The following is a 23190-nucleotide window of genomic DNA, read 5'->3' on the forward strand; positions in this document are numbered from 1 at the left end:
TATCGGACTTCTCAAACCAACAGGAACACATACGGGTATGCATACTATGGTTCCTGGACATGGATATCATATATGCAAGAGTCCACAATATGTTTATAATCCAATGTAGGTTAAGTGTTCTAAACTCTTACTTCAATCATTGAAACTTTCTTGGAGGATGACAATAGCCGTTTTCACACACTATTAGCATCAAAGCAATTTTCAAGTTATTGAAATAATCATGACGAAACATTCCAAGTCTACACCAAATGATTGTGTCACACAAACCATGTAAGATGTTACTCGGCGATTTTCACATGATCATCTTTTGACTTTCGTCAAGAATATAAGATGAACTTGGTTGAAGAGAAAGCTTACCAACACATATTTCGAGAAATATGTAAGTGAGTTAAACTCAGCTCGAAATCTCAAATGTGCATAATCGAAAGCCATATAGTAATACGACTTATGTCTCAATATAAGAGATAGAGTAGAAATAGACTTTCCAAGTGATAGATGAGTTTTAGTCTCCACATACCTTTTGTTGATGAAGTTCCACAAGCTCGCCTTAGTAGTTCTTCGTCTTCAATTGATGAACTCCGTGAAGTCTAATGCTCAACTACACAATCTATCCTAGTCAGAGACATCACTATAAGTATATTAGAAATAAAGACTTATAGTTTTGATCACTAACATTGACAAACAAACTTGAGATGGAAACGCTTGCGAGTTCGACCGAGCAGTGCTCTAACACACTTGGTTTCTTTCGGATCTTGAAAGTTGAAAGCCAAAAGACACGACTCATCTTGTGATCCAGTAGAGCTATCAGATTCGTAATCGGACTTGATTTTTGATATGATCTTCTTATTCTTTTCTGTATTTATTCCCAGAAAATTCTTAACCTTAAAAGCTTACTCCTTATTAACCTTTCTGATACTGCGAGTTATTGGAGGCATACTCAAGGATTTTGTAAGGACCCTTAAGCTCGTCAACGCTATTAAACTAGTCAAGAGACCAATTAGCCGATAATAACTCGATTAGTTTAACACGAATGTTGATTAATATAAATTAATCTAACAAATATTTAGACACGAATCTATAATCTTTAGATATGTATCGAAAAGTTATGCGAGTTTGACTACTCGAACGTGTAATTCAGATACCGAACGAAGAAGATATCATCAGATTTGTTTAAAGGGAAAAATAGTTATTTTGCAACTCAGCCGACCTGGGCTCCCCATATCATATGTATGGTACCTGTATCATTTGTCCTCGGCCTTATCTTCACAAAAACTAGAAGATAATTCTCATTTATTTTCTTTTCCTTCTCTCTTCTTCTATATATTCTCTGCTTTGTTCTTCACCTGTGGTGATTTCATGTGAGAGTTCTGAGGTTATGAGACCGTTTTATTGAAGATAAACTTAGGGTTAAACTATAAGAATTGTCTGGTGGTGGTGGTGTTATTAATTGATCTCGGGAGAAGAAGAAAACTGGTGATGTTGTAAATCAAAGATTAGGGTTTTGATATTAATTTGAGGTAAGAGGAAAATTGATGGGTTAATCGGGTTGTTTGTGGATGAGTATTAAGAGGGTCGATGTTAATTGCAACTATAGAGTTGTTCTGACGATTGAATTGAAGAACTAGGGTTCTGTCATGATTGAATCAATTCTAGTTTTAGAAGAGGGGTTTGATTTGGAAGATACAGATTGAGTTAGATATGGGTTTTGTGTTAATTTATCAGTGGTAGCTGTTGTTGATGAAGAATCAGAGAATTAGGGTTCCTCTGTAAAAACAAATATGGTGATGAAGGTTGTTGGGTTTTTTTAGTTTGAGATGAATGTTCAATTCAGGCAAAGGAAGGAAGAATTCGACCTCAGTTACCTGAGCAGCACTGATTTGAGGTAATTGTCTTCATCTGTTAATTTGGAAGAGTTATTATTTCTGTTCTTGAGACTCAAGATGAATTATTATGGATGCATGGGTATAGTGGTGTTGTTAATTGTTTGTATTTAATTGAGCTGGAGTTGGTGGTATTCAAGTGAACTGAATTACAACAGTTCATGTAGTGACTTTTCAGAATTGTGTTAGATGAATGGGGTATATGGAGAAGATGAAATTGTTTAGCCGGTGATGTTATATTGAGGAATGGTTTTGATAGAATTGTTGAGCTTTATGAATTGAAATGTTTATGTTTGTTTGTAATGAGGATTATAGGAAGGTAAAGATGTCAGAACCTTTAGTCTGTTTTTTTTTTTTGGCTCAGTCCTGAAGTGTTAGTTGTATGACTGAACAGATTCAGTCTGACTTAGATTTCCTTTCTGTCTGACTGAGTCGACTCACCTGAATCAGTTTAGCTGACTGAGTTGACTCCAAATTCCCAGTCTAGACTCGAGTTGACTCAGTTGACCGATTTAGACTTTAAACTTGACCATTTGACCAGGATCTTGACTTGACTTGGACGTTGACTGTTAGTTGACCAGTGACCGTTAGTTTGACCATTAGTTGACCAGAAGGATCGTGCCTTAGTTTAAGGAGATAGTTTGTTGGGCTTGGGCTTATAGTTAGTTGCTATTTTGATGTGTCAGACCTTTGTGGTCTGAGTTAACCTTTGGATTCTTCTATAAAGTTGTATATAGTCATAAGACTTAGTTAATGGACTTTGAAATCAACCTAAATGAATTAGTAAATCGTAGATATGTTAAAGATAGAGAATGAAAAGGTGTAAAGTCGTAGATGGGCTTAGAACCATTAGATAGACTTGTATGATTATTGTGTGAGCCGTTTTGGCTAGATTCTTAGAGTTCTTGTGTGATTAACAGTTGGTCTATATTAACAACGATCGATTCAAAGGATGAACCGGTGGATCGTGGATCTCGAGGTAGGCGTGCTTGTCATCAAAAGTGGTGGGAATCTATATTTAACTCTTTTGTGATTATTGTTGTTTTCTTTACAAAAGTTTGTTCTTAACAAATTCATGCATTATCTGATTATGTATTCGATGCATCGTTTTATTTTAAATTCCAAAAGCACTGTTGATTTCTTTTAATCTTTCCATTGTTTGGAAAGGAATTGTAATTCTTTGTTTGTCTTTATGAATTGTTGGGGAAATAAGAATTTCCATTTGACTGTTTGGAAATAAGAATTTCCATATGTGGTATATAGGGTACTGTTCCTTCATTTATTGGTGCGGGACGAATCACCATATTATTATCTAGGTGCGTGACGAGTCACCATATTATTATCTAGGTACGGGACGAGTCACCATTTTACACATTGTTTAGAAGGAGTTAGTTCCATATACATGATTGTTTACCTTTGTGATTTGGTTGTGTTTAGTGTTAGAGAAAACATGAATTGTTTTCAAATCATTTCAGTGATTACTTAAAAGTTAATTGTTATTCCTGCGGGGCACCCCTTTTAGGGATGATGTGCTCACCCGTTCCCACTTTCAGTTTCAGAGACAAATCAGAGTTGCGCAGCGAAAGCTTCGAGGAGTTGAGTCCGTTAGTTGGTTAACTTCTAATATGTTATTATGTTGTATATTCCATTTGTAAACCAAATGACTATTTTATATGTATCATTTGGGAGGATTTATTGTATATTATGTATATATTACAGAGCGGTGTTAGTTTTGGTTTAAGTTTCGTAGCAGGTTTCTTAATTGAATGTTTAAGTATTTGAATTAGATTCGTAGTGTCTCTTTATTTAGTTAATCTCTTGGATTAGTCAGCTGCTAGCTTTGGGGGCGCTACAGATTTAAATAAGAATTAATCAAGGTTTCTCAATACAAGCAAGAGAGAATTTTTCTTAAGAAGAAACAACTTTCAGAAACTTCCATAAATGTACAAAGAATATATTTTGTTTCCTTTCTCCGAAAATCTCATGCTGAAAGATTTATTAAAATTCGAAAATTTTAAATAAATCCTAATTATGGAAAACTAATGCTAAACATGAACAAAAATTATTCTAGATAAAATGGATTCGCAGTTACCCAAAAATTGTCATGGAATTTATTTGATAAAACTACAATACATGTGCTCTCGTTTTATGTGCTTCCTCATCCTAAAAATTATGAGCACAAGCCTGGATGAGGGTGCACAGACTCCATATAACTAAGTTGTATCGGAGTAAGCCTTATCATGCTTACAACGAGTATCAGAACCATAGTTCAATGATTGTTTGATGTATCAATGAGATTGATAGATAGGAAATCAAAAAAAATTAAAGTTCTGTAAATGGAAATATTGTTCACGATCAGTGATGAGTATGGGTAACTCATCTTCAAAATTGTAATAATCTATTTTCTTTTGTAGAATGACTTATCTCGGTCATTAGAGTGTAAGACTCTAAAATGTGTATTTTACATTAAACGGGATCACCTGGACAAACACATAACTAAAGTGTTACATGATTATGTGTTTAGGCAACTATTCTTAGCACGAGTTCTTAATCTTGATTGAGTAATGAGCTCAGGTTCACTAATTCTATGTGCTTTTGTTAGTCAACATGTGAGACTATTTATGGTCAATACCCTGACCAATTGCGTCATAGCATTGATAGTCTGAAGAACATGTATTCACAAGACGAAATCTTCCTTTTCTTATTAGAAAGATAATCAATCCCTTAAGCTACTTGACAAGTTGATCACCAAAAACCCATGAGTGTAAATTTGGAGAAACTACATTATAAAAATTGTTTTAAAATTATTTTTTGAGTCAAGTAATGGTGATCAGTAAGTGTCAATAGGTGATCTTAAGGAGTAAATGCATATTAACTTCGGAGGTGACATTTCCATCCAAAGGGATATATGTGATTGATTTGGCAAGAGGAACTTTAGTGCAAATTAAGAATATGTAAAGGATCTATTTAAAAGTTTCCATTTGATGGTAATTATGTTTATCTGGTGGGCTGAAATATAATTTACTAATTAAAATTTAAGCCCTTGATCCTAACACTAGTATCTAAAGGAAGGCTATAAATTAACAATGCAAAGAAAGAATAGGGTAAGACTTTTGGTTTTCTCTTTGATACTTTGTATAAGAGAAAAAGAGACCCTATACGGTCTTTCTTATTGGTAGAAAAGATAACCATTACGTCTGACCTATTTCTTTTAGATACCTAGAGTTGATAGACAAAGGTGACAATAAGAAGGCTAAAGGTATTTTATAATTTCTTCGGGAGTCTAGTGGATCTAGAGAAATTGCTTCTGGAGTCGAGTGGATTTGCTATTACAGGTATAATTTCTCTTTCTGATTTTATCTTTTCTGAAATTACTTTAATAATTATTGGCTTCATGTGCGAGATCCAAAATGGATACGAATTTAATTCTGTTTTGGTATTCAAAAACCAACATTAAGTTTGAACCTGTTTGAATCTTATTCCTGCTTTGATAAAGTGTTGGGACTGCATGCTCATAGAGCATTTCCTTAGCCTATCCATTTTCTGGAAATGAGATTTCAACCAGGGGTGAGCATTAGGGATCCAATCAGGTCTATCCGTTTATTTTTTGGTGGATGTCTGGTCCGTATGCTAGTAAATCGGAAGTGAGTATAGTTTGTGGGATCTAATAGATTTTGGACAAAGTGCGGGTGTTATCTTAAAAATCCGTTGAACACCGGCGTCCATTACATTAACAGTATATATGGAGTTTTTGTAAAGTATGAGGCTAGCATAATACTTACATATGATCACTATATTTATCGTATCTCTTCATGAACATTTACTTTCATCGAATTTTTTAAGAGCATTTACTTTCATCGAATTTTTAAGGCTTAAGCTTGAGAGGCAAAAAGAAAACACATACAGCTGTATTTAGCGTTTTTAATAACGATTTATTGTGTTAATTATTGTGATTGAATTGTAGATTTATAGATTCATAGATTTACTGTTGTCCGAGATTCGTTATTTATTAGAATTTAAACCATTTTCGTTAGTTTTTTATCTCTATTTAAAACGTTAATTATTAAAAATAATAAATCTATTCGATCATCCACATTTTTTCGGTTCATCCACACATTTAATAGGTGCAAAAGAATAAATAAATCCATTGGCCGAGTTGGATATCGGTCTAATCTGGACCATGCTTACCCTCTCGGACATAACGCCTCCACAAACCCCTAATCCCCGGGTTAATTTATAATAATAAATTAAAAAGCACAATTCATGAAATGTTAAGTATTTCCATGATTGCTAAAGACAGATGCCGACATTAACAGAGCGTGTACACATGACTGATCCAACGATCAAGATCTCTTATAATATTTTTGTTTCTTTATGAAATGGTACTAGCCTCACTAATGCTGGTGCCTGCGTTTAGCAATTCTGAGTATTTCTGGTCCAGAGACTTTATCACGTGTTTTAACTAAACTAAGTCCATCTTAACCACTAAACTCGATTAACAAAAAAAAGTCCCCAAATTGTAGAACTGAAAGAAACTCAGAAGTTAATAGATCAACACAGAGTTCAGAAAGAGAGACAGAGATTAGAAACCTTCGATGCACAGACGAAAACCCTAGATTCTTATTCCTTGTTCATTCAATCCCAGAGACAAATCTTTGATTCTCTCCTTCTACATTCACTGTTTTAATTTAAGGTAATAACATCTATAAAACTTTCAATCTTCTTTCAGCTCCTTTCATTACTTACTAAATTTCAAGTTTGTTAATTTAATTTTATTGATTATGATTTGTTGGTTTTGAAGGAATTTTAGGTTTGTAACATCAATTCTCAGTAACCAGAAAAAAGGGTTTCTTGAATTTTAACGTATCTTTATTCAGAACCCTTCAAGATTGTTCCTTTTTCAGAATGTACATCTGTTTGATTAATTTATGTAATCAGCTAAATTTTTTGAAAATAGACAAAACCCATTACTTGTTCTTGGCGCTAGGTTTTCTGAATGCTAGTTTTGTTTTCCATGTGAATCCCAATAGGCTTAACAATAGTAGTTAGAAAAAACATAGTGTGCCAGCAGCAAGGGGGGGCACTTGCCGTTTGACCTATACTGGCTCCGTTGGTACCATTAATTAGTCTCAAGGCAAATGCATATCATCTGTTTGTTCTGTGTAGCTTTTGGGCTTAAATGGCATTATAGATTAGGAAGCTTATGAATGTTCTGTGTTTTTGTTAGTTTCCTTAAAAGCATCAGTTTTATATAGATGCTGATTCTAATCCGACTGCTTAATTGCTCATCTGGGTTATATCGATCATTGCCTGAATGTATGTGCAATGCATATATTTTTCCGTGCATATTACAATGCAGATGTAATATCTGTAGAGAATTGTAGCTCTCTCGCCTTTTTTTGGGAAATATGTTATCTGTTGGTTAACGGGCATTCCCATTATGATTTGCTTCGAGTAGTCTCGGCTGTAGTTATGCAATGTTCTTTTGGATTTGTCTTTGTTTTGTTTCCTTATTTTGGCTTACCGACTTCGTTTTGCAGTCCTTTTGAATCCCAACTGAATACAAGAAACGTACAAAGTTCTGGTTAAATACGAATGAAAGAAACTGAACAAGCTGGGGATCCTCAAACTTTTGAAACTCCAGAAAAGCAAAAACTGAGACGGGGATCTAGAAAGCGCGGCAGTAATTCACAGGTTGTAAGTTCTCGAATTACCCGTTCACGTCTTGCTGCTGACTGGACGACAGAAGAACTGATCACTCTTGTGACAGAAGCTGTTGCTATTGACGCAGCTTTCTCTAGAGCTTTGCCTTCTATTCAGAAATGGAAAATGATATCTGATAAATGCACGGCTCTGGGTGTTGGTAGATCATCAGACCAATGCCACAGAAAGTGGGAGTCGTTACTTGTTGACTACAAAAAAATCAAGGACTGGGAATCTAAGCGTGGCCTTGCTTCATACTGGTCTTTGGAGAAGGAGAGGAAAATGGAACATGAACTTCCGATTTCCTTTGATGCTGAACTGTTTAAGTGCCTCGATGAGAGTTTAAAGTTACAAGGGTATCAGTCGGAGTCAGACCATGGAGGCAGTGAATCAGAGGCAGAAGTTGAAAAGCTAAATGATATTACTATTTCAGGTACGAGTTTAGTGTTTTGGGAAATTAATTCGATAGCTTTAAATATTTTTTTATTTGTCTATCATAAAAATATATCAGTTTGTTAATTTGTCTGCACTACCAATTAGATAAGTTAATCTATCTATATAATGTTCCCGATTTTCTGATTGCCCACTATTCAGAGAATAATGTAGGAATTGTTTCCGATTTGTGCATGCTTCATATGCTTAGTGCAAAACCTTCTGTTTTTTATGTTATGTGCACTATGCTTGCTAGAATTTAGTCCCATACTTGGACTGAGTATATGCAAATTTACATAGTTTTGTTAAAGCTGAGAATCACAAATTTTGAAACTCAAAAGCCCTCTACTTAAAGAAGTATAGCGTCCCTCTATCATAAGATTTAGGCTGAAACTCTTCCACGAGTCTCCAAAGTTTGGAGCTGAAAAACTTTTATGAGAAATTTAGTTCATGACAGTGATTCTTTGATGTGGACCTTGATTAGATGGTTAGAGACTTTAACCCGTTCATTGTTGGAAATTTTCTGGTGTCTGTAATGTTATAAGGTAGGTTATTTCTTGTTCCAGTGGTCACATGTTTCATAACCATTGAAGTGTTCTGATAAGTAGAAGTGTTTCAGTAAAGGTGCTTGTATGCAAAAATTATCTGAAGAGTACAAGGAATTTTTTCATCCCAGCCTCTATGCATGTTACAGTGTACGATGATTATGAATTAGCTATGCAGCTGACTTGAATTCTCCAGAATCAGCATTAGCTGGAATATAAATTCTTGAAACTGTGTTTATATTACTTGTCAATGCTTATATTTCAAATTAATTACAGTTCATTTTGGTATTTCAGATTTGAAGAAACAAAGTGGTTCAACACAAGGTCGTCAGAAGAGCAAGAGGGGTCCGCCTAAAAGCAAGATAACTGAAACAGCCAAGGAGCAAGGCAAGATAACAGTATCGGTTGAACAGGAAGGCAACGTAGTTGAAACTGCTGAAAATGAAAGTATTGTAGCAGAAGCGGCTGTTAAGAAAGGCAGGGTAGGTCGACCTAAAGTAAAGATAACAGAAACAACCGAACATAATGGAGATGTAACAGAAGCGACTGAACAGATTGGAGGTATAACACAACCGGCTGAAGAAGAAGGCAAAGCAATAGAAGAGACGGTACGGAAACACAGGTTTGGTCGGCCTAAAACCAAGGTAACAGAAACCGCTGAAGAAGAAGGCAAGGCGATAGATGAGACAGTACAGAAACGCAGGTTTGGTCGGCCTAAAACCAAGGTAACAGAAATGGCTGAAGAAGAAGTTAATGAAGAAGAAGGCAAGGCGATAGATGAGACAGTACAGAAACGCAGGTTTGGTCGGCCTAAAACCAAGGTAACAGAAACGGCTGAAGAAGAAGGTAAAGTAACAGAAGCGGCAGTACAGAAACAAAGGTTCGGTCGGCCTAAAACCAAGGTAACAGAACCAGCTGAACAGAAAGGAGATAGAACAGTAAGGGCGGAGCAGGAAAGTAAGGCAATAGAAACAGCAGTACAGAAAGGTAGAGTAAGTGGGACTAAAAGAAAGTCAACAGATACAATGTCTGAGCAGAAAGGCAAGGAAACAGAAACAGCTGAGGAAAACGGCAAGAGTACAAAAGTGGATGTGCAGAAAAGGGTAGGTCGCCCTAAAAGCAAGGTAATAGAAATGACTCAAAAAACACGTGCGGATGTGGAACTTATACATGCTATATTGAGAGGAGACCTCAACCCTAAGGACATTGACTTGAACGAACCAAGGAATCCTGGAATGCTGCAAACGGAAACGGTAAGGCGACAAGCTGATGATCTGATTGAAGTTCTAGGAAGTCTTGTTGACAATTTTATCCAGCTAACAGACATGGTCGAAGGACGTGCTTAATTGACTAGGTATTCATTCAGGTAGCTAAATCTCTAGCATCAGTGGTGTAAATTGGTAGCATTTAGTTCCTAACCCAAGTTTGTTTTTTTTTGTTTCACAATTCTGGTTGATGTTAGGGTTGAACTCATATGACATGTGATCTTCAATCTTAATCAAGTCCAGAACAAATATTTTAAATGTTTTTGTGCTCTTTGCTGCAAAAGTACGAGTACGAACTCTACATAAGTAAACCTGCAGTGCAATTTTATACTTCTGTAAAGGCTTCAGAACCCTTCAGTTCTCCTTTCTTAAACAGGTCTGAGCCAGCTAATTTCTTTGGACGCCAGGGTGATGAAGTATTGGTTCAGGTTGGCACACTACAAAGAAAACTACTACATCCAGGTGTCCATGTTCATTCCCAAAAGTATTGTCCTTGTACATTCCGGTGGCCGACGCATCTCCAGAAACAAAAATCAAAATCCAAAATCTATTGTGTTATGGTAATTATCGATATTTATGTTCTAAGTAGATACCAAGACAAGATACTTCATTATTTATTTGCCCTATAAAATTTGACTTGCTTGGTAGAGAAACCAAGTTTCATGTCTGGAACAACCGCAAACCAAATGTCCTTGGTGTACACAGCCTTGTCTGTAGCAGTGGTTGCTTTGATTCTCGTATGGCGGCAATGGATGGCCAGAATTACCACCACCAGTAGGTTACCTCCAGGGCCTCCAGGTTGGCCAGTTGTCGGCAACCTCTTCGATTTAGGAACCATGCCACATCAGAAACTAGCCAACCATAAACATAAGTATGGACCACTAATTTGGTTACGCTTGGGTTCTCTTAATACTCTTGTTGTGTCCTCAGTAGAAGCCACAATGGAAATGTTCAAAAACCATGATCACTCTTTCTGCAACCGTTATATAAACGAGGCTATGAAAATTCGCGACACTTACAAATCAACTATTTCACTAGGTGACTATGGTCCGTATTGGCGAATGCTGAGGAGACTATGTGCAAGCGAACTTTTCTCTCGCAAGAGCATTAATGGAACTGCACCTTTGCGCAGGAAATGTGTGGACAAGATGCTAGAGTGGATAACAAATGAAGCTAAGGAGACTGGCAGCGGCGGTGTTGAGGTAGCACGGTATGTTTATGCCACATGCTTCAACGTCATGGGTAGTATCGTTTTCTCTCGAGATGACCTTGTGGATCCAGACTCCACTGTAGGAAATGACTTCTTCAACTTCAATGCCGAGCTTACGGAGCACGCAGTAAAACCCAATTCAGCTGATTTCTTCCCTTCTTTGCGTTGGTTAGACCCACAAGGTTTGAAAAAGAGGATTGAAGAGAAGCAGGCACAAATTCTTCAGATCATTGGTTCATTCATCGAGGAAAGGCGATGCGTGACAAAGGACATGGACAGGAACATAGAACTCGCACACAACACGAAAATGGAGAAGAAAAAGACGGATTTCTTGGATGTCTTGATGGAATTTGAAGGCAATGGGAAGGATGAACCAACTAAAATTTCAGATGCAAATCTCACTGTCTTTATATTGGTCCGTGTTAACCGTAATAATAGACAAATATTTGTTTTCCATTCGTAGGTTTCATGACTAAAAAATTTGTTGTGGATATCATGCAGGAATTATTTATGGGAGCAACCGAGACGACAAGCACGACAGTAGAATGGGCAATGACAGAACTCCTCCACAATCCAGAGACAATGAAGAAGGCCCAAGCTGAGATTACTCAAGTTATAGGCCACGACAGGAAACTTGAAGAGAATGACATAAAAGACCTACCCTATCTAAGCGCAGTAATCAAAGAGACACTGAGATTACATCCTGCAGCGCCATTACTGGCACCTCGGATTGCTGTTACAGACACCGAGTTGATGGGGTATCGGATACCCAAAGACACCATGGTGTTGGTCAATATTTGGGGAATAGCAAAGAACCCAAATGTTTGGGGTGCTGATCATTTGTTGTTCAAACCAGAACGGTTCTTGAGCTCTAATCTCGAATACCGTGGACAGAATTTCGAGTTTATACCATTTGGAGCAGGAAGGCGTATTTGTCCTGGAATCTCCATGACTCAACAAATGCTACCGCTGGCCTTAGGATCACTCGTCCAATCTTTCGAATGGGTTCTTGAAAACGGCATGACACCTGATACAACTTGGGAGAAAGGATGGGCATCACATTGCGTAAAACCATTCCCTTGAAGGCAGTACCAAGATTGGTTACCCCAAGAAAGGGTTTCGCAGTGACTAGCGTTTAAGATTATCGCTCAGGGTTAGCAGAACTCGTACAACAAAAAAAATAAAGTATAATATACTCCCTCCGATTTTGGAAAGAAAAATGCTTCCATTTTTTTAATTTGGCCCAGTTTAGGGAGTGTATATATCTACTAAAAATGATGCTATAAAATCACCGGTGAATCTATTGTGCTACAGATCCATCTGTTTTCGATTCGGAAAACCTGTAAACACATTGCATGGTGGTCCAGATAAGGAATTATAACTTACTTTCGAATGCTCCATTTCATACATTAAAGCGACAAATTAGCAGGGACGGGCGGAGCAAGGGGATAACAAACCCATCCCTGTTTTTAGCCCAATATCATTTTTCGATTAAGCACAAGTTAGATTTTAGAACTCTCCCCATTTGATGTCATTCCCAAGAGAATAACATGAGCGACCTTATTTTAATGAAAAAGAGGGATTTTGTCGGACATTAACAAATCACATGGATTTGTATCCTGAACATTGACATAAATTAATCTCAATGCCAGTTACGAACAAAGAGATAATTTTTATCGGTATGACTCAACATAAGAAAATCTTATGGAGTTGATAGTGCAATAATAACAGTAAGTGTGATCACGAGTAAGTAGATCAATACGGCGAAAAATTCTCACAAAGGTTATTCTATTTTTACTTTATAGAACATAATAGATTTAGCTTATAAGCATATATGAGAAATCAATTCAATTCAAATAAAGTAAAGTACACATATATCTCAAAAGGCTTTGCAATACATCAAACCAATAATGATTAAATACTGCAAGTTCATCTTCCAAAAACTCTAGAATTTAAATAAATAAATCTAAAAACATGCAAGATGAAAAAAATTGAAAATTAAAAAGACGAGGGTACCCAAATATACCTCAATCTTAAACTTTTCCACCTATAAGTCCTTTTTCTGAAAGTGATTGTCTATAGACTGAGTCGAGACAATACAACTAATCGGTTCACACTTCGTGTGATCGTCTATGGATACGAGATCGAGACAATACCACAACAAGATAACTTGTGTGATTGACTATGGATACAAAATCGAGACTGTACAACAACGAATTATGTTTACTTGATAAATGGTTTGGACTTAACCAAACACAATAAGATTACTATCAAGTAAATAGGAATTAACGTTTGTGTAATTTACTTTAAATTATAAAAACAACAATTATAATTGCGGAAAATAAAAGTAAATGACACAACAAGATTTTGTTAACGAGGAAACCGCAAATGCAGAAAAACCCCGGGACCTTGTCCAGAATTGAATACTCTCGGGATTAATCCGCTATACAAAATCAAACCAACTTCGTATAGTTGAGACCAAACAACTAAACCTATAGTTCACCTAGTTCCGTCGGTATTCCTACGCCTCCGACTTGTAGTAAGTCACATACTTGGAACAATTTCTTTGGTTCATATTCCAAACAGTAAAGGAAAAACAAATCTATTCGGTAACAACTCTTTTCAACCAAGTGATATGAGTTCGACAAAAGGCTCTTCCGTTTATCCCAAATAAACTCCTTTGTCAGGTCCTTAGATCTATCCAATAACAACTACTAAAGTAATTGTCAAGATTTTGCAATCAATACTTTGAATCACAAAGAATTGTATTGATGCTGATCTACTCAACTAATCAATCCAATCTACCACAAGAATAAACCGATTATAGTTGGATCCTCTTTACCCGAAACAAGTATTGTGCACACCAAAGATTATGAACCCAAATCAGAAATCTTCTTCGTCTTCAAATCTTCTTAGATCTTCAATAAACACATGCACACAACCAACTTGAATCTCTTGTGATCAATCACACACAGAACGGAGTGTGTTAACAATGGATTATCACAAGATGTCTTTAGATCTACAAACAGTCTAAAGATCCTCGTCGAAACTTCGATCTAGTTTGAGTGAATCTTATATCTGAAGAGAAGATTCTCAAGCATAAACAAATTAGGTGCAATCAAAGTTCAACAACCATTAGTCAATCAAATCAATCGAAAACTAATAATAAACCGCAATTATCTAGTTTCCCACCAATTGTACTAATAGAGCTTCTCAATCCCAAAGAAGTCTTTAAACCGAGCGGCCGTAAGAAATTTCGCCTAATTAGGTTACTTTCCTCTCCAAATAGGCGGATCCACCAGTAACAACACAACTAGGTAGTTTTGCTGGCTTTGAGGATTAGTTTGCTCGAAATGCAAACTTTGATATTTATATACCAAGGAAGTTTGGACACCAAGTAATTTCCAAAACCGAAAATATTCTCAAGATATGCAATATATTCCTTAATTCGGTTTCCACAATTCCTGGAAATGCTTTGTCCAAATATTGACCGAAATCTCTTATAAAATATCCAACTAGTAAATGCACATTACTAATTTTTATTTTCCAAATATAAAATTAAAAACCTTAATTAAAAGATTCTCAATTTATTTTCGATCCGGGATTCTCCTTTAGCTATTAAGGAATATCTTTGAATGATAAAAGATAAGCGTTACTGCACATGTTCAAAGTATGTCGACATCTTTACTTTGTAAGCCCTCTTTCATAATTACAATCTTGGAATCGATTTTAAGATTGGGTTCACTAATAAAAGTCATACCAATACAAAAGTCATGCCTTGTGAATAGTTTTACTAAGAACATAAGCAAGTCATGAGCGGTTATACTAATCACACATATTGGTAGTTCAAAAGATATGCAATGAATAATCATACCAATAAGCCTAGCGATTTCCCTTTCGATTCACAAAACAAGTTCATGAATTTACTTCATTTAAACGAATGTAAAACATTGTTTCCTAGGATGAAATCTTCACCTCATACCCATACATAATCACAATAGCATTCAAACGATTATGTCGATGTCTTATATACGAAGTTTAAAAGATAAGCATTATACTTCGTATTGTATTCCTTAATACTAGGTCTAACTAGAGTACAATCATTCATAGATTCTCAGTTATGTTTTCAATATGCACGACTTGAAAGATACGTTAGGGAATGAAACAGTTCAAGTCAAATATTACTAACCTCAAGTAGAAGGATGATGTCGTCGTTGTAGCTCCGTACTTCTTCACATTCTTTAAGTCTTCATGTAATACTTGTAATGTCTCGTATCCTAATACTTTCAAGCTAACCTATACGAAGTTGACTCTAGTATATAATCAAGCGACTCTTTAAATGAGTTTTGGTTCACTAAAATATGACAACCAAACTTGACATACCAACGCTTGGCGGGTTCAACCGAGCTATGGTCTAACAGAAATAACTTGTGTAATCACAATATTTGCTATACCAAACCCTAGTTATCCTACTTGAATGCAAGAATACATTCTCACAAGAAGTTTCCTAGTAGTGCATCAGGTTATTTTTGATATCCCGAGCTGAGAATTCCTTCTCATTGTTGAAGAACTCGTTAATGATAGGATCATTCAGTTCTTCCAAGTCTTCAGAAATGTCAGTTAACTCACGAGTTCTTCTCTCAGATTACTCATGGTAGTTTTATACTAAGCCAGCCTATGTTCATAGTGTCGTTTTTGACAACAACATACGTTTAAATATCTGTTGTCAGGAGTGTCGTTTCCCAAATTGTTTGTTCCTCCTTAGGATATTTTTTTTTTGCTACATGATCAAGGGTATATTTTCTTCATCGTGATCAACACAACATTCGTCAGCCCAAGAAAAGCTATCCTTCGAAGAAGTTACGCTTGTTTTTGTTGTGGGTTTAAGTGCAGAAGCGCTATCATTACCATGCTATGATCGTGATAAAAAATCTTTAACTTCCCAACTAGACTATTTTTGGAAAGTGTTTCAAGGTTATTTCCTTCCATGATGGCATGTTTCTTAGACTCGTATCTTGCTGGTAAATATCGGAGAATTTTCACCACAATATCCTTGTGGGTAATAGTCTTCCCTAACGCATAACATGCATTAAAATTTCCAGACACCTTTTGATTAAACTCATCAAACGAATATTCATCAGATATACGAAGATTTTTTCAGTCAGAATTTAGCTTTTGAAGCCTTGTTTCTTTCTCTGAGGTATCTCATTCAAATACAATTTTTAAGATATCCCAAGCATCTTTAGACCTTGTGCACGATGCCACATGGTGATGAAGATCTTAGCTTATGGCGTGGATAATAGCATTTAACCCGTCAGAATTACGCTTTGCAGCACTTATCTCGGTTTCGCTATATTGTGCTAATTCTTTCTCAATAGTGTTTCCATCTCTAACAACTGTCGGAGGATTGTATCCTATAACCACAAGTTTCCATGTCTCAAAGTCACGGGCTTGTAAAAGGAACGCATATCAATTTTCCACTATAAGTAATTTGTGCCATCAAAGGATGGAAGTGCATTAATCGAGATTGCACTCCTATCCATATAGTCAGATTGCTTCAAACACGTACTTGTTAGGTGTTAAACGTGTTTTCCTACTCTGATACCAATTCAAATTGCGGGGTACCAAAATACACGATCAAGTTTTTCTTAGGCAACATGTATGGACTAAACTCGAAAATACAATTCCGAGAGTTAAACTTAATGAAACTTAATCAAGTAATTATATGAAGAACATATATCTCTTTCTCTCACAACTAGAATATTTACATAACCAAGTATGAGAACCTAATTATGTGTGGGAGTAATTGGACGATTCCATAGATCAATTTCAAAGAATCAATCAAGTCATATCCAACAAACAAGGACTAATGTATTTACTTTGATTGATTAAGGTACAACCTGTGATATTTCAATTATAATGATAAACAATATAATGCAGAAAAATAAATAACACAGACACCTGAAATTTTGTTAGCGAGGAAACCGCAAAAGCATAAAAACCCCGGACCTATTCCAAACTTGAACACCAAACTGTATTAACCCGCTACAGACACTAGCCTACTATCAGAACTTCGGACTGGAATGTAGTTGAGACCGAATTAAATCGTCACATCAATTCAGTTAAAGTCGTGCTCCTTACGCCTCTTGAACCCCTGCAGGACTTTGCACAAATGATTCCCTTAGCTGACGTCCTTTACAGCCTAAGAGTTGCATTAACTCAATTGGAGACTTTAAACAAATCTGCCTCCCATAGATAAGCCTATATGTATGATTTCCGTTCTGATCAAAGATCAAGGTGATGTAGGAAATCGATTTCAATGGACAAAGTCTAGCAAACCTCAAAATCCAGTTTTTATGACTCCCAAAGAGAATCCTAGATTATTATTCACCTCACAAGACGAAACTTGTGGAATCACAAAGTCTGAGACGAAGAAAATTTGTGATTTATATCTATCTGGTTTGAGTGAGCATCTCAATAATCAAAACAAGCACAGGATACACAAACTATCAAGATAACGATAAATGGACTTGTCTTCACGAATCCCCACGTGAAGTATCGCTAACCCTAGAAGGGTTTTAATAAGATGACGACTCTAGTTTACAACTAGGACACACAAGAGTAGTGTCAGGGATTCAAAGATCCAAGTTGTTTGAGGTTCTCCTTTTATAGAATATACACTCTGGTTAGGATGGACCATAACTGAACCGTGCACAATGACATATTCATGAAAGTTAGCCGAATCTAGCCAATTGAACGATAAACTTAACCATTTTCATAACACTTTAAGACTTTTCTTGAATCACACATGATCAAAAATGTCTAGATGGTGTTTTTAGAGAGTTTTTCAAATGCCGATTATCTCATAGAAATAATTTTGATGCATCTAAAAATATTCGACATGGTATGTACGAGTACCGGGTACGTGTACAATACTTGTTCATGAATGTTCTTGTCATAGTACGTGTATCGGGTATGGATACCCTTAAGAAAAAAACGAGTTCAGGAACTCATAGATCTTTTATGGTATGCGTACCTTATTTGGTTTTGAAAACGATAGATCTTTTCCGGCTTGCATAATAGGTATGCGTACCTTTCATGGTTCACGATCAACAGAATTTTTATGGTATGGATATCGGGCATGCGTACCAAAAAGTTGTTGCCGAACCATGACTACACCGTTAAGTGCACTGGGTACATGTAATGCGGCTCTGGACTTATAACAGTTCTCCCAGTATGTGAACTAATGTGCATACTGTCGCATACTGTCCTGTATCCAGATTAACAATAGTTTTATATCTGTCTAATAATCAATTTGAAACATTCCCGAATAAAATCAATGACATATATCACTTGTCTATGCTATTTTCAAATGATTAAATCTTGAATCATAATTAGGTTATAAACAATAAATTGTTCTAAACCAAATTCATCAAGTATGAACAAATGTTCTTAAGCTTAATGTCATATTTCGAGAAGATATACAAGATAAACTTGACTCGAAATTTCTATTATGCATGTACTGTCTAATTTAGTCATGTGACAATGTCTCAAAGATAGAAAGGTGAAAACTTTAGATATTGGTGGTTCCGTGGGCACTTACCTTTTGATGTTAAAGTTCTCCAAATCTCTTGTTGATCTTCCCCTTCAAACTGTAGAACGCAGTGATATCCGAATCTCAACTACACACATCTATCCTAATCCGAGAAAATTTGACAACAAGCTTGAGATAGAAACACTTGTGACTTCGACCGAGCAATGCTCTAACATAATCTAAGTTACTGATTTGGATTGATCTAACCCGACAAAGGAGATTACTAGTTTAAACGGAAGAGCCTTTGTCAAAACTCAACGAATCCTTTCTTAAGGATTATTGTAGTAGTTAACAAACAACTTTGTTACTTTACTATTTGGAAGACGATCAAAAGGAGTTGAGTGCTTAAGACTTTACACCGGTAAAACAACTCAAGATAGTGATTTCTGTCTTGGGATTCACGTGTGTGACCAAACGGTCGTAAACGCAAGGATACTGGGGGAACTAAGTAATTAGGGGTACATTACTTGGTCTCAACTATACAGAGTTGGCTTTGTACTGTGTATAGCGGCTTAATTCTGACAGTATTCCAAACTGGTGGACTAGGTCCCGGGGTTTTTCTGCATTTGCGGTTTCCTCGTTAACAAAATATTGATTTGTCATTTACCTCACTTCCGTATTATAATTATTTTATTATAATAAAGTAAATAACACTTGTATGTTAAATCCTAATCACTTGACATTGATCCTATAGTCAATTGGTCTTGTACTGTAACCATTGTCAAGTGAATACCTTGTTGTTGTATTGTCTCGACTCTATCCGTAGACGATCACACTTGGTATCGGACTTATAGGTTGAAACGAAAAAGCGTGGTGTATTTGGGTACCCTCGTAATTTGACATTGGTATGAGGAATCAGACTACTGGTTGTATCAAATATTGAATGATACTTGGATAAAAAATAAAGACCGGAAGAAAGTAAAGTGCTGAAATCCTGAAATGACTGTTGAGGAGTGGTATGGGAATCTTCCACCTGGTATACCTCATGCACAATGGGAAAATATGGTTGACTATTGGCAGACTCGTGAATTTAAGGTTGATGTGATGAAAAATACTTGTTTTTTTGTGTTTTTCTAGAAGGTATGTATATACATAATGGTTGTTGAATGTATTTTATTGCAGGAGTCGAGTGCATGTTACATCGAGAACAAAGAACACTTGACTGAACATCAAACTACTGGTTCAAAGTCCTTTATGCGCTATGCGTATGAGGTATGTATTTTCCAAGCCTTGTAATTATAATAATCATAATATTCATTCTAACATATAGATAGAACTCGAAACCAATCAACCAGCAACACTGGTGGATATATATGGAAGAACATACAACAAAGCTGGCGCAGGAAAAAATTTGTATTTTTTTCACTTGTAATATTGTTTAAGTGGTCTGTTCTTTATTTTTTTTATTTTTTTTGTGATGTATCTAATATATGTTCACGATAGAGAAAAATGGAGTCGCTAAAAAAGAAGGTAGAAGAAAATGGTGTCGTAGAATCGCTTCACCAAAAGATGGTGATAGTTATTCCCAAACTATTGGACCTGACAAACGAGGACGATATCGCGGTGTTGGGAGCTACGTCAAACCCAAGAAAAGATCCAGTGGAGAATCTTCAAGTACAAGAAACACTGATGACGTGCTTAAGGATTTACAAGAACATATTGTGGTCATAGATCAGGATCGTGAAGAATTATGAAAGGTGAATGAGGGATTGATAAAGAGCAACGAAGAGATGAACAAGTTCTTAGACATATCTAAACTAATCTCTCCAAATCAGATTGCTATATGTTTACCAAATTCTTAAGTTATCTAGATTGTTCATAAGTTTACCAAGTTCTAGAAAACTATTTATCTATGTTAGCTTATGTGATTAGATTTTATTTTTTTACTCCTTGTGCAGGACCTTAATGCAATGATATCAGCCGTCTAATTATAATCTCGGAAGCTAATCTGATGCTCGGTTGACGTCAACATCTTTTAACTTTAAGAGCTTCAGAACTCTTTTTAATTTTAAATTAAAATTGACTAGATTCTCGCGTGGAAGAAAACAGAGTATCTCGGGTTTCGGTTATTCCATTCCGAGTTCTGAGTGTGTGATTGAGAGGTTTCGTGTGCCTGTTGTATGTTTTACCACTTTTGGATGATGACTGAACGTGTTGGGAGTATTTTGGCACGAGAAAACAGTGTGAAGAGATAAATTAGGGAAGAAAACATTCATGAAAATATTATTCATCACTGTCGAGTTATGGGAGATTTTATGGAGTTATGAGACATTATTTTTGGTCTTTCGAGTATATATAAGGTGTTGGGGAAGTCTAGAGGGGTTATAGAGAGTTTGGGAGAGGTGAGAGCATCAACAAAGCCGGAAAAATTAGTTACAAGCAGAAAAGTTTTCTGCTGATGAAGAAAATACGAAGAAAATAGATGCCAGAAAACAGTCGTAGAGCTACAGTGATAGTGACACATCCGTTTTACCGTTCTTTGTAACACTTAACCGTTACAAACCCTGTTTTAATCATTTTTTCTCCTTTTTCATTATTTGTGAACACCTTTTGAGCAATAAAATCATATTTTGAGTGTGTTTCCATTATGCATGAATAATTGGTAATCAATTTATTTTCTCTAATTTTTATTTATAATTCACTTAATCACTGGTTTCGCTGAGTTTTAAATTGTTTGCAAAATTTTCTTAATTACTTGTGATTCAATTTGATTGGTTATACCTTTTTTAATCAATTGATAATCTATTCTTAGGGAATACAATTAATATTTGAGAATTTGCTTGATTATTTGTGAATTAAGAAATTAAGGACTTCAAAGATAATTAGGGTTTTGGAATTAAGGACTTAAAAGATAATTAGGGTTTTGGAATTTTTATTTATAATTCACTCAATCACTGCTTTCGCAGAGTTTTAAATTGTTTGCAAAATTTTGTTAATTACTTGTGATTCAATTTGATAGGTTATACATTGTCTAATCAATTGATAATCTATGCTTATGAAATACAATTAATATTTGAGAACTTGCCTAATTATTTGTGAATTAAGAAACTAAGGACTTAAAAGATAATTAGGGTTTTGGAATTTCTACCAACATTCGTTCCTGTGTAATAGTGGAATCTAGTGTCTTGGTTATTTTTAGTACATTGAGATCAATTTTGAATTAAGTTTTCTTTATTTCTAGTTTTTCTTTTTAGTTCATTAAGTCTAAAACTGAAAATCTTCACAAGTCTCAAATAACATTTTTCTACAACAATTAAAATTTTATCAAGATATCAGACTCATAGGTTGATATCGAAAAGATTGTGGTGTATTTGGTACCCTCGCCATTTCAAAGTGAGCACATAAAAAATTCTCAATGTAATTTCATCTTCTGTAACCCTAAGTTTATATTTGGGATGATGAATAAGAGTTAGTGTGAATCACTAGTTCTTCTTTGTTTCTCAAATATCACTTACACTAAAATACCATTAGTGTCTCATGTTTCCTTTGAGAAGATTCAGGAGAATTAAAATAATCAAAAAAAAATTCTGATGATTTTTATTTTAGTACTCCCTCTGTCTTTTTTATATGTCCTCTATTCTATTTTGGTCTGTCATTTTTTATCTGTCAGCTCTGTTTATAGACATATTTTCTCATTAAACTATCAAGTATACCTTTAGCTTTTTACAATTATAAAATCATCTTAGAAAACTTCTATTGTTAGTCTAGCACTTAACTAATAATATTTTCCATAGGATATACTTTAATTGCTGGTAATTGAAACATATATTATGAAAATCATAATTAAATGCTTTTCAATTTTTCGGTTTGGGATCACCTTGAGTATCAAGGAATATCTTTGAACAATCAATCTAAATTCTTAAATAGTATCTCCATATTATTTATTTAATATCTTTCATATTAGTCATCATTCCCTTTTTCTAATAATCATATTTATGGCTATAAGATTCCTGATAAAGGAATATATTACGTGATCTTATAATTTAACAAAAAATAAGATTGATAATATAACCAAAATTAGTGGGAAGGTGTTTGTTTTTATCTTCCTTTAAAAATTAGTGGGAAGGTGTTTTTTTTAGCATGTAGGTCGAAGAATATGAGGGTTGGATCTTGTTTAAAGGCTTGGGTGCCAACAATAACAAATGCCTATCGAGACATCCATCAACATCAAAACATATCAACAAAACAACAAACTGAGAATTAAAAAAGAGCACTTTCATGCACAAACACGTACTTATTGAAAAAGAGCGACAAGGAATACAAATAGTCAAGCAAATTACTAATATATAAATAAGGAAATCAAAACAATAATTCTACTAAGAATTGATGAATTTCAAATTTTTTATGGCACTAAAATCTAATCTTAATGAGCAGAAGAGTTCAATTATGAACACATATAGTATCGACAAAACATTACCGGATACTGGATTTTGAAGTAAACTTTCAGCACGATAACCAATCTCATCAAACTGCCTTTTCTTATCCGAACTACTTGAATTTGATGCAGATTTTGGTATTTCAGACTCATGGTGGAGCCTTAAATTGGGGCTTTCGACATGAA

At 35.3% G+C, this 23190-nt stretch overlaps 2 protein-coding genes across 7 annotated transcripts; both read left to right on the plus strand.

Annotated features, from left to right (window-relative positions):
- The first annotated feature begins 5004 nt into the window (after window positions 1-5004).
- LOC113358754 lies at window positions 5005-12318 on the plus strand. Of its 6 annotated transcripts, XM_026602416.1 has the most exons (6): window positions 5005-5215; window positions 7421-8016; window positions 8855-9813; window positions 10233-10385; window positions 10958-11450; window positions 11537-12318. In XM_026602416.1, the coding sequence occupies exons 2-5, from the start codon at window positions 7476-7478 to the stop codon at window positions 10994-10996; spliced, it is 1692 nt and encodes a 563-aa protein (XP_026458201.1). In that variant the 5' UTR covers window positions 5005-5215; window positions 7421-7475; the 3' UTR covers window positions 10997-11450; window positions 11537-12318. The 6 variants fall into 6 exon arrangements, with proteins under 6 accessions (XP_026458201.1, XP_026458202.1, XP_026458199.1 ...); XM_026602417.1 differs by lacking the exon at window positions 11537-12318 and having other exon boundaries at window positions 10864-11001; XM_026602414.1 differs by lacking the exons at window positions 10958-11450; window positions 11537-12318 and having other exon boundaries at window positions 10233-10481.
- LOC113360703 (cytochrome P450 76A1-like) lies at window positions 11064-12118 on the plus strand. Its single transcript, XM_026604176.1, has 2 exons — window positions 11064-11450; window positions 11537-12118. Exons 1-2 carry the CDS (start codon window positions 11064-11066, stop codon window positions 12116-12118), a joined length of 969 nt encoding a protein of 322 aa, XP_026459961.1.
- Window positions 12319-23190: the final 10872 nt, after the last annotated feature.

Source organism: Papaver somniferum, chromosome 3 (assembly GCF_003573695.1).
Source record: "Papaver somniferum cultivar HN1 chromosome 3, ASM357369v1, whole genome shotgun sequence".
In the NCBI taxonomy this organism is placed as follows: Eukaryota; Viridiplantae; Streptophyta; class Magnoliopsida; order Ranunculales; family Papaveraceae; genus Papaver; species Papaver somniferum.